Below are 12883 nucleotides of genomic sequence, written 5' to 3' on the forward strand. Positions count from 1 at the left end.
GTCTGAAGTGGCCAGGCTTACCAAACCTCATTGTTAGCACTGACATGGTCCTGTTTCATGGTGGTGTCATGTCCTTCATGCCATTTATGTCTTGCTCATCTTGAATCATCTTGGATGGGTGGCGAGGTCTAGTTAGCAGTAGAAGAGTTGGGGTTTCATGATGCTGGTCATTGGTAACTGACCTTAGAAGTGAGCTACCAGGCCATCTTCATGTGATCCTCTTACTATTCTGGTTAGTTTCTTTTCTTTATGTTACTAACCGTTTTTCTTAGCAACTTGTTTATTGTAACTAGAGAAGATTAGCTCATGTTGCCATCTCTAATACGCAGTTGATAAATGTAGTCTGATCAGATTTTCAAAATGATGAGAGAATTAGGAAAAGACAGGGCCAGTGAGTTGGCCCAGCAGGTAAAGGCATCTGCCATGCAAGCCAGATAGCCTGAGTTTGATCGCTGGAACCCACATAAAGATAGAAAAAACCAACTCCATAAAGTTGCCCTCTGCCATCCGCACATGCATAGTGGCACACTCATTAACCCCCCACATAAACATAAACATAACATAATAATAATAATAGTAATAATAATAATATTTAGGAAAAGAAAAGGAAAAATCCTGGCTGTTTTTAATCTAGCCAAGAAATGAAACTTGTTTATGTTGCTTCTAGACAATTCTCACTTCTCCATGAAGCCAGGAAGGATGGATAACAGACATTCTCAGCTTCCCCCAAAGCTTAACTCAGTCTAAATTTTGTAACCTCCTCATTCACCCGGCATATTAGCTCTCTGGCTCGTGTGGCAAAGCCCGGTTCTATGACTCCTGTCTGCAAGCAGGAGCCTCAGTAGACAGCAAGAGAGCAGTGGGCCAGGGCTTGCCCACAAGCTGGACCAGCAGCTTGTCAGCTACGAAACGCATCCACTGGGAAAGGCCTCACGACTCACAAGTGGGGAAATCCCTAGAATATATTTTCTGAAGGAAAAAAGGTCCCAGGAAAGGAAATGACTCCTAAAATATCTATTTTGAAGACAAAATACGATTACTTTTGTTTGGAACCTAGATAAATATATGCTGGTCATGGCCCTTGGAGAATTTCAATTCTCATCAGAATTTCCATGTCTGCCTCAGGGGTTGGGGAATGGCCTTACCCCTTTTCTGTTTTCTCCAGTGTACTTAATGAGTTTTGTAGACAGCTATGGGATTCCCGAGTGACAAGTGAGAGAGCCAGATTCTTTGCTTGTTAGATTATGTTCCTCATGGCAGGAGAGCAGGAGCCCCCAAGTGGATACAACAAAGAGCTGTGCAGACACAAGGGGCTGGTACAGATGTTAGTCCTCCATTGCTGAGGAAATACAGATGTCAGTCCTCCATTGCTGAGGAAATAAGATGCACCTCCCACTGCTGCTCAGCCATAGAGATGGTTAAAAGGACAGACAGGAAAGCAGGGGAAGCCGTTGCAAGTGAGCCCCTGGGAAAGCCCTGGCTATAGGGGACCCCTCAGCTTGCTCATCCCTTCCTTTCATGATGGAAGAAGATGCTCCCCACAACCCATGCTGTTCAAGCATCCCACTCCCACCAGAAGCCTCTGTGTGGTGTTTATTATGAGCCATGTCGCCTCTGAAAAGTCCTAAGCTTTCCCTGTCACTGGCTTTCTCTGTTAAAAATTGTCTTTTTTTCCTTCCCCTTCCCTGTTTTTGCTTGCATTTTCTCTGGCAGGTCAATGAGGTAAGCGAGACCAAGCTTAATATCAGATACCAAGCTAACCCATCCATTGATAGGACTAACCTCATCCGCATCTGTCCCCACATCCGAGCATCCTGCTTTGTTGCTGTGTAACCTCATCTCCCTACACTCACCCACTGAGTCAGGCTGTCTTGCTGTTGGCATCTATTCTGGAACGAAGAGTAGGCATGGAATGCCCCCACAGGCCCATCCTGAGCTGTCAACGCAGATAACTTCCCTTCCCCGAATGCACTGATTCCACAGAGCTGTTGGGTGCCTTGGCCATTGATGGGGGAAGTGTGGTCCAGTTAACTGCTCTTTTGTAAGCATGCTTCTGCCTGGGCCTCACCTCGACGCCGAGGCTGACCATCTTGTATATTCAGTTGCGCAGCTCCTTCAAGCAAGCTTTTGGGAAGAAGAAGTCCCCCAAGTCAGCATCCTCACACTCAGACATCGAGGAGATGACAGATTCTTCCTTGCCTTCCTCACCAAAACTGCCACACAACGGATCCACCGGCTCTACCCCATTGCTGAGGAACGCCCACTCCAACTCTTTGTGAGTCTATCTAACAGACAATACCTTTTGCTCCTGCCTTATTTAGGGTTTCTGTTGCTGTGAAGAGACACCATGACCATGGCAACTCTTGTAAAGGAAAACATCTAATTGGGGTGGCAGCTTACAGTTTCAGAGGTTTAGTCCATTATCATCACTGCAGGGAGTGTAGTAGGCAGACATGGTGCTAGAGAGTTAGCTGCTACATGTTGATATGCAGGCAACAGGAAGTAGATTGTCTGACTGGTCATGGCTTGAACATATGAGACCTCAAAGACCACCTCCACAATGACACACTTCTTCTAACAAGACCACACCTAGTCCAATAAGGCCATGCCTCCTAATAGTGCCACTCCCTTTGGGGGCCATTTTCTTTCAAACCACCACAGCTCCTAACAGCCCTTTCTTCTATATGGAAGTCCTGTAGTACAGCCCTTTTCCCTGGGGGGGAGGGAGGAGAGGCTGAGAGAGATGGAAACCTGAAGTTTCATCAGGGTGTGCCATTGTTCATGATTAGCAGCTGCCTTCCAGCAAGCTGTTTAACTTCTGTTTGTACATCAGCTGGGGTAGTGGCTGTTGTCATCTTCTCCCACGCTCAGGGGTGAGCAAGATAAACAGGTGGAAAAGAGCGTGTGAGTGTGGACAATTTTTGCTGAAATTCTGGCTTCTCTGGATATGGTGCTGAGGTTGTCCATTTCTTTGATTGAAATCTGGTGTTGATTGTTTTCTTTGAGGATAGAACTCAAAAATCAAAAAGACTCTGCATCTCATAAAGTGATTGATTCATCCCGAGAGCCACCCCTCAGGGAGTTCAAGACCCTCTCTCTTTGGAGGCACAGCTAGTTTGTTGAGACAGGAGCATGCCATTAGTTACACAGAGAAGAGCCGTCTGCCCTGGCACCACCCTCCATGGTGATTCTCTCTTTGTCAGTCCTTTAGACCTCTGGTTGAGTGTAGGGAGGCCATCCTGTGCTCCACCTAAGAACACAAGGCTAGAGAGCCTGGACCAGAAAGAGCTTGGGGTGGGCCAGTGGCGACACGAGTATCAGCTCAGAACCCAACACAATTGGCTTCCTGTAGCACTGAGAAAGCCTCCCCCAGTAGCGTTTCCAGCAGGCCTAGGGTCACTGGTGAAGAACCACATAACAAGCCATCTGCAAAGAATAACATAACAGTAAGATGAGGCTGTGTGTGAGAAAGGACCCATGGGCGTGGCCAGAACAGCCACTGAGAGCTGATCAAAGCAAAGGATGAGATTGGTCAGGTACACCTTGGTTTCTCTGTTGGTTACGGTGGAGGTCTGTGTATCTCCTCCGCTGGATTCTTGAGGGAGGCGATTAGAACCTGTGCATTGAAGTGCCTCTTGTCTTCCATCCCTCGTTCCCAGGAGGTCACATCTATGGAGCTGATCTGCTTAACCCAGCAACCTCCTGAGAGCTGTGGCCTACACAGTATCCCTAGCCCTACCCAGGTGCTTGGCGCTGGCTGCAGGAAATGCACATAGGTTGGCACACTGACTGTGTGGAAGACAGGGTGTAGAAGACAGCACATAAATTAATTTGTGTCTTTGAATACCCCTTGGTGAAAAATGAAGGGTCTCCATGGTGATCTCTTCCTTCTCTTTTGGGAGATACCCAGTGGGAAGAACCTGGATTAGGAAGGAGGCAGCATTGACCAGCTGGTCCACTGTGTGTCCTTGTCTTGCTGTATTCTCTTGAATGGGAGAAGAGATGAATCTGAGAGTGTAAGCCCCTCTCACATGACCCACAGGGTTTCCAAGAGGTAAAGACAGGACAGGTCTCCATCATCCATCCCAGAGCATCTTGACTCAGCAGTTGCCTGACCAGAGAGGAAGGAGCCCACTGCATCCTCTTGATTCCTGGATATGAACTTGGTATACAGTGGTCTGTAAGAACAGGCTGTCAGAGATGGCATTCTTTAGGGATTAAGGCCTCATTTGCCTGATGCCCATCACAGGGGAACCATGGTCTGTGACATATATCCCCACATGAAGCAATACAGTTCATTACACTCCTAAGCCCCCAACCCCCTTACCAGGAGCCGTTCTTGGTTCTGCTACAACAGTGTCCCAGATACTTACAATTCCTTCTTAGGTTGATCCTATCTACTGTGGGATGATAGACACTAAGCACAGAATTCTGAAATCAGAGAAGCCTAGAAAATCCAGGCAGTTTGTCCCAACAGTTAATTCTAAGAATGAATGTGGGATGCAGCCACTTTAGATGGGGTAGTCAGGCGAGGCCCCTCTGAGTGGGATATTTCAGCAGAGAGTTTTGCAACAGAAGGAGCCACTGGTTCATTCTGGTCAGAAACACTAGCAGCTGTAACAAGTCTGATTGTGAAACTCAGTAGCTTCCATAGCTCTTTCTTCCTGGTTCACCCCAAACCTGGTCAGCTGGCGGCCTGCCCTGACCAAGAACCTCTGCTCAGTAGTCCTGCATCCAGGCTGGTCAGAAGGACATATGTACAGGTCCCATGGGAGGGTTTTGTGGGCCAGGCCTTCAGGTGGCATCTGTCCGCTCCTACCAAAGCCCACTGTGTGGAAGCCAAGGCCATACAACCTTGTTAGGGAACAAGCAAAGAAGACAATTGGCTTTGGTGATCACAGATCAGCCTCATACCGAGCAAGGCAGGCTTCCCAATGTGGAAATGGGCTGATAGGTCTCGGGGGTGGAGGGACAGCCTGCTTGTGGTAGGATGGACAAGGAGCAGCATGGCCGGCTGAGGCTGGAGCCAGGTGATACTGCAGCCTGGGGAGCTCTGAAATCAGAGTCTCGTCACATCCGATTCCAAGTGTGACAGTAAGGTGCAGAGGTATTGTAGGCAGAAAAGAGACATAAACTGAATTTGAATTCTGTGGGAAGCAATGTGTAGGACATGAGGAGTAGAGGGAGGTCTCGGAGGCAGCAGCGTTTTCCAAGCTTCACCTGCTCTGTCGTTTGAACCCTCCAGTCACACTCCTCTCCTCAAAGCCTTGGCGACTGCCCAACGTGCTCTTCTTGGTATTGACTCCTCAGCTTCTTGCTCAAGCTGACCTCCTCCATAAGGCCTGGCCTGTCTGCCATGCATAAAGGAACAGCTGCCGCCGCCGCCACCCTCTCCCTCTGCTTTGTTACTTACCATTGTGCAGATCCATCTGATGGAGGGACTTTTCTCGGGTTTTAGTTCTTGCCCCTCGTCCCACCCCAGCTGTGTGCTGGCGGGTACTCTGTTGGTTTAGAGACACTCGGGCGCTTGCTGCACTGGCTAAATGGCTGATGGGAGACCCAGGTGAGGTGGGGTAGTGTCTTTGTTAATGTTCTTCTTGCTGTGACCAGACACCTGATGAGAAGCCACCGAAGAGAGGAAGAAGGGCTTCTTTGGGTGTGTAGTTTTCAAAGGGCGTAGTTCATCACGGTGGGGAATGGGTTGCAGCAGGAGCGTGAGGTGGCGGGTCACGTTGCACCCACAGTCAGAAAGCAACGAGTGGACAGGAAGTGGGGGCTGAGCCATCGAGCCTCAAGGCCCGCCCCCGGTGACACGCAGCCTTCCCAAACAGCAGCCCAGGTGGGAATCAAGTGTTCTAGCACCAGAGCCCACGGGGGACATCTCACACGCAAGCCACCACTGCTGGCGATCCAGAGCGCCACTCGAGTCGCGGTGTGTGCGATGCCCAGGAGATGTTCCTGTGGAGGTGTCAGCCACCCTGGAGCGCTTGTGTGTGCGCATCTGGGAGCTCTCAGGTGGGTGGAGTGGAGAGGGAGAGCAGAGGGCCAGGACCAGCTCCGATGTGCTGACATTCAAAGTTCAGGAAGCAAAGCAGAGTAGCCAGTGGCGTGGGAGGAGACCAGGAGCACGGGGAGTAACTGCATGGGAGAGGTGATGGAAACCTGGCCACATGCTGCTGGGTGGCCTGTCAGAGAGGCAGAGAAGCTGCAGCATCCAGCAAGAGGAGCGAGACGGCGCCTTCCAAACCACTGTCCCCGTAGGGATGGGCAGGGCTGGCTCTCGACTCCCCAGCCCTTTTAGTACATTCCACAGCCTCCGCGGCCATGGGAGATGTTGGTTTTGGGTCCAGTTTTCCAAAGGGTGAGCTGAGGGCAAATACTTATTTCTAACCTTGAAAGCTTTGTAAAAATGTGCAAATGTAGATTTGAGAGGGGTTTCAAAGATGAAGCCAAAGGCAGGGGGTTGGGCATGGAGAAATCCCTCCTCTGTGGGTGAAGGGGTGGCAGCTGTGAGCAGGCCACATTTCCCACAGTCCAAACATTTAAAATTGGGTCTGCCACCAGCCCACATCTGGAAAGACCGAGGGGGAAGATAGAATAATGTGCTAGGGACTGAAAAAAAAAAAAAAAAAGATACATCAGGTCCTTTTAGTTCATGGGCTCTGAAGTAGAAAAGCCTACTTTGTTTGCCTCCTGGGTATAGTCCAACAACCTAAAGTTAAGCGATCTCCCTTCCTGCGGATTTCATCCATCCTGATTTGTCATGCTTACATAGTGTGACCGTGGGCCCAACGATGGCTCTGTGCCTCGTTCTCCCCATTTTAAAATTGGAGTCATGGCAGTGTATAAGGCGATCGAAAACTATGCTTCAGATACCTCCAGAAAACACGGCTGCATACCTGCTGTGTGTTGGCAAGTATGACCAGACACTCGGAATGACTCAAGAACAGTCTAGTCCTAAAGGACCAAGTGCCAAGCAGAACAAGTCAGGGAAGGAGCTAGGGGAAAGAAGGCACAATGTTCTTCCCTTTTCGTCTTGTGTTGCTCTCTGTGGCTGTGCAAGATCAAGTGAGTTATACACAAGACATTCATTTAGCTCACAGTTCGGGTGCATATGCCAGCCCCTACTTGGTACCTGTGGATGGCCTTCTTGCTGGGTCATTGCATCGTTAGGGGGCGGAGGGGCTTCACATCTCAGGCTAGAGCAAGACCAACCATCCACTTAGGCCTGTCCTTCATCTCCTCTACAGCCACTCATTCAGTCATCTGGCCCCACACTCGTGATCTCATCTAGTGCTAGTTGCCTCCCCAAGGTCCCACCTCCAGACATCATTAAACCAAAGCTTTGAGATTGAGTCTCATGGTGAGTTTGGGAGTAGACAGGCATCCTGCCCCCTTTGTGGAGGCCGTGATTGGCCAAGCTTTGCAAAGCAACCAGAGTTGTATAGTCACAAAGTAGGCACTGAGAGAGCTTCCTAGAGAAGTACAGGCCATGTGACCCCCACCTGGAGCAGAGTTCTGAGTACAACAAGGGAACAGACCCAAAGCTTGCAGCAAAGCCTGGAGCAGACCCCACACTCTCAGCAACATCTGGATTCGAGCGTATCTCTGAAACTAAAAGCATGACTGTAATTCTATCCTACAAACTGCAGGCTACTTGGAGCACAAGGAGCCAGGTAGAGGGTCTTTTAATTTTGAGTTCCACAGTCCTTTGGCCTCTCACAGATTCAGAAGAGGGATAACATTTTTTGGGAGTTCTTGTGTTTGGTTGTTTTGTTTTGATTTTTAATTCAAGAAGATACCGAAGTAGACTTGCTTCCTCAGTTTTTAGTGATTTTTTTTTTTCTGAAAGACAGGGCCTTACTCTGCATCCAAACAAGCCATGATCCTCCTGCCTCAGCTACCTAGGATTCCAGGTATACGCCTCCTGGCCAGTTTGCTAGTTGGTAACTTAAAAAGCAGGAAATGGCTTTGTCACTTAGAAGCAGTTCACATTCAGGCCCATTCAACAGCTCCAGTCAGTGTGAGTGTTAGACATTCCTTCCAGCCTCTTTGAACAGTTTTCTGCCGTCTTCTGCTGGCAGCTGAGGTTGCACCCTCAGCCTGTTTGACGGGTAGGGTTTGTTTGGCCCCTAAGCCAGCGCCTGAGTCTTAGGCAGTGGCTGGCATGGCCTCCACCTCCCAAACCAAACGCATTGTCTCCCAGGCAGTCATCAGCGCCAGCTCTGAAACCTGGGAGCTTAGGGCGGTTCTGGAGTTTTGGTTTTCTGAGTTTTATTGTTCCTCTTCCATCTTCGGTCCAAGTCATTCCCAGTCACCCAGTATCCTTTCGACATCACAGAACTGTATTTTAGTAGAACTGGCCCTGCCAATGGCTACTACTTACCATGGCTTTTAAGGTCTTCTACCTCACACTGACTTGCAAGAGTTCCACAAAAAACCCGAGTACCTGAACAAGAGCCCTGCCTTGCTCTTTCTTGAGTAGAGTAGCCACACTTTGACCTGATGTGAACAAGTTGTTCAACTGTGTCATGGCTCTCAGGAGCTTTGGCTTCATGTCACCTCTCTCTCTTGGATCTTGATCCCCTAATCTGCTATTGTCTTACATAAGAAGAAAAGAGAAGCAGGCAAGACGTGAGGGACTAACAGCAGATTTACCTAGACACCTCAAAGAGTGAGTTTTCAGAACAAAATGAAAAATCAGATTAATTTTATCTACTCATGTTCAGAACGTCCCTCCACCCCTCTCATTTGCCCAGAAGAAAGCTTTGTTCTCGAGTTTCTGATCTTGGTCATTACCTCACTTCTGAGAGGGATGAGGCTGGCTGTGTCTGCTCTGGGAAGTACTCAGACTCCAAAGGTTCCTGCTCCTGTCTACCGGTTCCCAATTACCCTCTGTTAGTGCCATGTTGAAGAAAGATGCAATAGAGCTCTTCTGTAACCACTGCTCTGCATAGGTTGAACAACAAAATCTGTGTGTTTCGGATGCTTTGGGTATGATCCTCTTGAGAAAGCAATAGAGGCTGGAGGAGGGGCTGATATGTGATGAGCTCTGAGTAATGGTTATGACGGTGCTGACCACTGTGATGGCTGTGATGGAGCTGAACACTGTGATGGTTGTGACGGTGCTGAACACTGTGATGGCTGTGATGGAGCTGAACACTGTGATGGTTATGATAGAGCTGAACACTGTGATGGTTGTGACAGTGCTGAACACTGTGATGGCTGTGACGGCGCTGAACACGGTGATGGTTGACCTGGACCACTCTCGGAGGGGGCAAGTGAATTAATGAGAGCTTGTTTTGTCGGTAACACCCTCTGTCCCTAGAATTTCTGAGTGTATGGACGGTGAAGCTGAGACAGTCCTGCAGCTCCGGAACGAGCTGAGAGACAAGGAGATGAAGCTGACGGACATCCGCCTGGAAGCGCTCAGCTCCGCCCACCAGTTGGACCAGCTCCGAGAGGCCATGAACAGGATGCAGGTGAGTGGACAGTGAGCCTGTGGAGTGGCAGCCCCGGGGTGAGGGGTACAGGTGGGTGCCCTGGCCATGGCTGCTTCCCCGCCCTCTTTATTTTTTGGAGAGCAAGTCTTCACATCAGACCTTGTGTGTCTGCACGCTGCCCCCTCCTCCACAGGCGGCCCCTACAGCCGGCCGTCAAGCCTTCCACCTGCCCTTTCTGCTCTTGGCCGATTCTGCCTGTGTCCCTTTGTGTTTGAGGCCATTCCTTTCACCTGAGTATCCTCTGTCTCTCCAAACCGGACCAAGGATCAGCCTGGTCCTCATCCCAAACCTCTCCATGTCCTGCAGCTGGAAGAGCCAGTGGCTTCCTTTGAAGGTGGCTTCAGACTGGTTCTCGCAAGCCCCACCTTCCGCTGGGGAGTGAAGCCATGTCAGTCTTATGAGCTGCATTTTGCAGCAAGGCTTGCTTGCCTTAGGTTCTTTATGGACAACTGTAGAATGACAGACTCCTATGGAGTGTGCTAAAGGTGACCTCACTGGAGAGCATCATCCCAAAGAACATTCCCTGGAACTGGAGCGACTCTTCGAGAGGCTCCTGGAAAGGAAAGCTGCTCCGTAATTAGTGTGAGAGGGAAATAACACCGTGTGCCCATCTCAGCGTCGCAAAGCAAACAGCTCCTTAAAGCTCGGCGAAGTCCTGGAGTTGAGAAATCTGTCACTCGAAGTTCTCCAACCTCTTTGGTTGCCAGACTCCTTTACACTGGCCACTCAGGCACCTGACCCTGGGGAAGACAATTTCTGTATACTCCCTAAAGAGCAATTCTCCATGAGGAGGGGACCAGCCCTGCCAGAGTCTTGACTAGCAGGGAAGGTGGGCATGTTGTGGAGTCTCCCCAAGGGTGTGCTTGATTTTGGCTGGTCTAACCTCCAGAAAAGGCATGCTCCATTCATGACATCATCTATTGAGTCAGTTTCTCCCTTACTTTGTGCAGAGTGAAATTGAGAAGCTGAAAGCTGAGAATGACCGACTGAAGTCTGAGTCTCAAGGCAGTGGCTGCAGCCGGGCCCCCTCCCAGGTGTCCATCTCTGCTTCCCCAAGGCAGTCTTTAGGCCTCTCACAACACAGCCTGAACCTCACAGAGTCCACCAGCCTAGGTGAGTGGCGAACAGCCTGGGGGCAGGTCAAGTCCACCAGCCTGGGTAAGTGGCTAACAGGCTAGGGGCAGGTCAAGTCCACCAGCCTGGGTAAGTGGCTCGTAGGACCAGCAGCAGGCCATAGACACCAGCCTGACCAAGTGGCTCACAGGCTGGGTATAAGCTGAGTATATCAGCCTGGGTGAGTGGATTGTGGGGTTCTGGGTAGGTCTAGCCCACCAGCCTGGGTGAGTGACTCATGGCACCAGGGCCCATGGAGGCCTGCAGCTGGCACTCCAGTCTCCAGGATGAGCAGGTCCACAGATCTGACGGTGAGGTAGCAGGCGTGTGTGCACTTGGGGTGTGTGTGTCTGGGTGTGCATCTGCTACCAACATGAACCCAGCCATTAGAGTATTCCATGCTTTGCTCCAGCACCCTAAATTCCTCAGACCATGAGCTTGGGTTTCTCCTTGCCCACCATGCTGACTTCTGCTCAATCCATTCTAAGGAGTTGATCTGCAGGCCCAATGCTCGTATACCCCTCGGTAGTAGGTCCTCCAGAGGCCATGTCTTGGCTTTCAGCCTTCTGGCTGTTGGGGTAGACTTCAGGCTGGCACGTCATCCCAGAACGCACCTTGAGTTTTCTTTGTGAGCATTTCAAGGCTGACGCTTTTATTTTTTTACCCATGATGCTGTTGCTGTTGTTTGAGTCTTCCTCGCACTTCCATCCAGCAAGATGCATTGTCGGCCTGCTGGCTCCCTGGTCTCCCCCCCCATTGGTTTCTGTGATCGCATTATCCATCCCGCCCTCTCCCACCCCCAGCCTACCGCCCCTGCACCCTGACACCCGTTTTGGCCTGCTGCTGTGCCCACAGGCAGCAGAGGTGTCGGGAAGCAGCTTTGCTGTCCCCATGTGCCTAAGGCTGTTGATGTTTTCCATTCGCAGACATGTTGCTGGATGACACTGGTGAATGCTCGGCTCGGAAGGAAGGAGGCAGGCATGTTAAGATAGTTGTCAGCTTTCAGGAGGCAATGAAGTGGAAGGAGGTTAGTCGGCTCCCTCTCCCTTTCCCCAGGTAGAAATGGCCTAGCTTTAGTGACCGGAAACCTAAGGCGATGGATGGGAAATACTAACACCTTTCTTGATATCATAGTCCCCCTTACTCACAGGGGACGCATTCCGAGACCCAGGGGATGCTAAAGTGGTGGAGTAGACCCAATACATGCTGCGTTATACTATATATACATGAATATGCATGATGGAGTTTCATGTATAGAGTCTGTAAGAAATTAACAAGGGGAGCTTGGTGATGTAACTCAGTCGCCAAGTGTTTGCTAGCATGTCCAAGGCCCTGGGTTCTGTTCCTAGCACCACAGTAAAAAGCAAAACAAAACAAAAATTCAGAAAGAAAAGAAGTTGTAAAGATAAAATGGAATACTTACGACAGTGTTCAGAAAACAGAAAATGAGATCTTGTACCCATAATCCTTGGCGGTCCCTCCTGTGTCACAATCCTTGGCAGCCCTTATACCCACAGTCCTCAGCATCCCCTCCTGCACCACAGTCCTCAGCAGCCCCTCCTGCACCACAGTCCTCAGCAGCCCCTCCTGCACCACAGTCCTCAGCAGCCCCTCCTGCACCACAGTCCTCAGCAGCCCCTCCTGCACCCACAACCCTCAGCCATCCTTATATCTACAATCCTTGGTGGTCTCTCCTGTCCCCACACCCCTTGACGATTCTTTAACATAAAGGAAGCAAAAAGCCCTTCATTTCTTTGTTTAAAGAATTGATAAAGCTGGCTAAAAAAACAAAAACAAAAAAACAAAAACAAAAAAGAAACCGGCTTCACAGTGTACTTTCAGTACTAGGAATCACTAATGCTCTCCAAAATAGCTTTTCTGGCTGGGTGGTGGTGGTGGCGGTGACGACGGCTCACCCCTTTAATCCCAGCACTTGGGAGGCAGAGGCAGGTGGATCTCTGTGAGTTTGAGGCCAGTCTGGTCTACAGAGAGTGAGTTCCAGGGCAGCCAGGACTACACAGAGAAACCCTGTCTGGAAATAGCAAACAAAAGAAGAAAGAAAGAAACAGCTTTTCTGGATTTACTGTTTTCCTGAAGCATGTCCCAGCAGCTATGAACGTTTTATTGGTAAGGCAGAAGAGGAAGCTGATCGAACTTCCCTGATCCAGGGCCCATTTCTGTCTCATCAGAGGCTACAGACATAGCCTTCACCAAGCTGGGAGACAGAAGGCCCTCGACTGAGTCTAGAAAGCACAGGGACTCAGAGT

The 12883-nt window shown here is 50.0% G+C and overlaps 1 protein-coding gene across 11 annotated transcripts in view; it reads left to right on the top strand.

Annotated features, from left to right (window-relative positions):
• The window catches only part of Nav2 (neuron navigator 2), a 362047-nt gene that overhangs the window by 323206 nt on the left and 25958 nt on the right, over positions 1-12883 (top strand). For 8 of the 11 annotated variants that reach the window (XM_028880150.2, XM_028880152.2, XM_028880155.2 and 5 more), the window contains 5 exons: positions 1714-1722; positions 2103-2275; positions 9329-9482; positions 10454-10616; positions 11543-11643. In XM_028880150.2, the coding sequence (XP_028735983.1) occupies positions 1714-1722; positions 2103-2275; positions 9329-9482; positions 10454-10616; positions 11543-11643 (600 nt within the window). The remainder of the gene's footprint in view (positions 1-1713; positions 1723-2102; positions 2276-9328; positions 9483-10453; positions 10617-11542; positions 11644-12883) is intronic. The other 3 variants (XM_028880151.2, XM_028880154.2, XM_028880160.2) reach the window with 2 other exon arrangements.

The sequence above is a fragment of the Peromyscus leucopus genome, chromosome 1 (assembly GCF_004664715.2).
Source record: "Peromyscus leucopus breed LL Stock chromosome 1, UCI_PerLeu_2.1, whole genome shotgun sequence".
NCBI classification, from domain to species: domain Eukaryota; kingdom Metazoa; phylum Chordata; class Mammalia; order Rodentia; family Cricetidae; genus Peromyscus; species Peromyscus leucopus.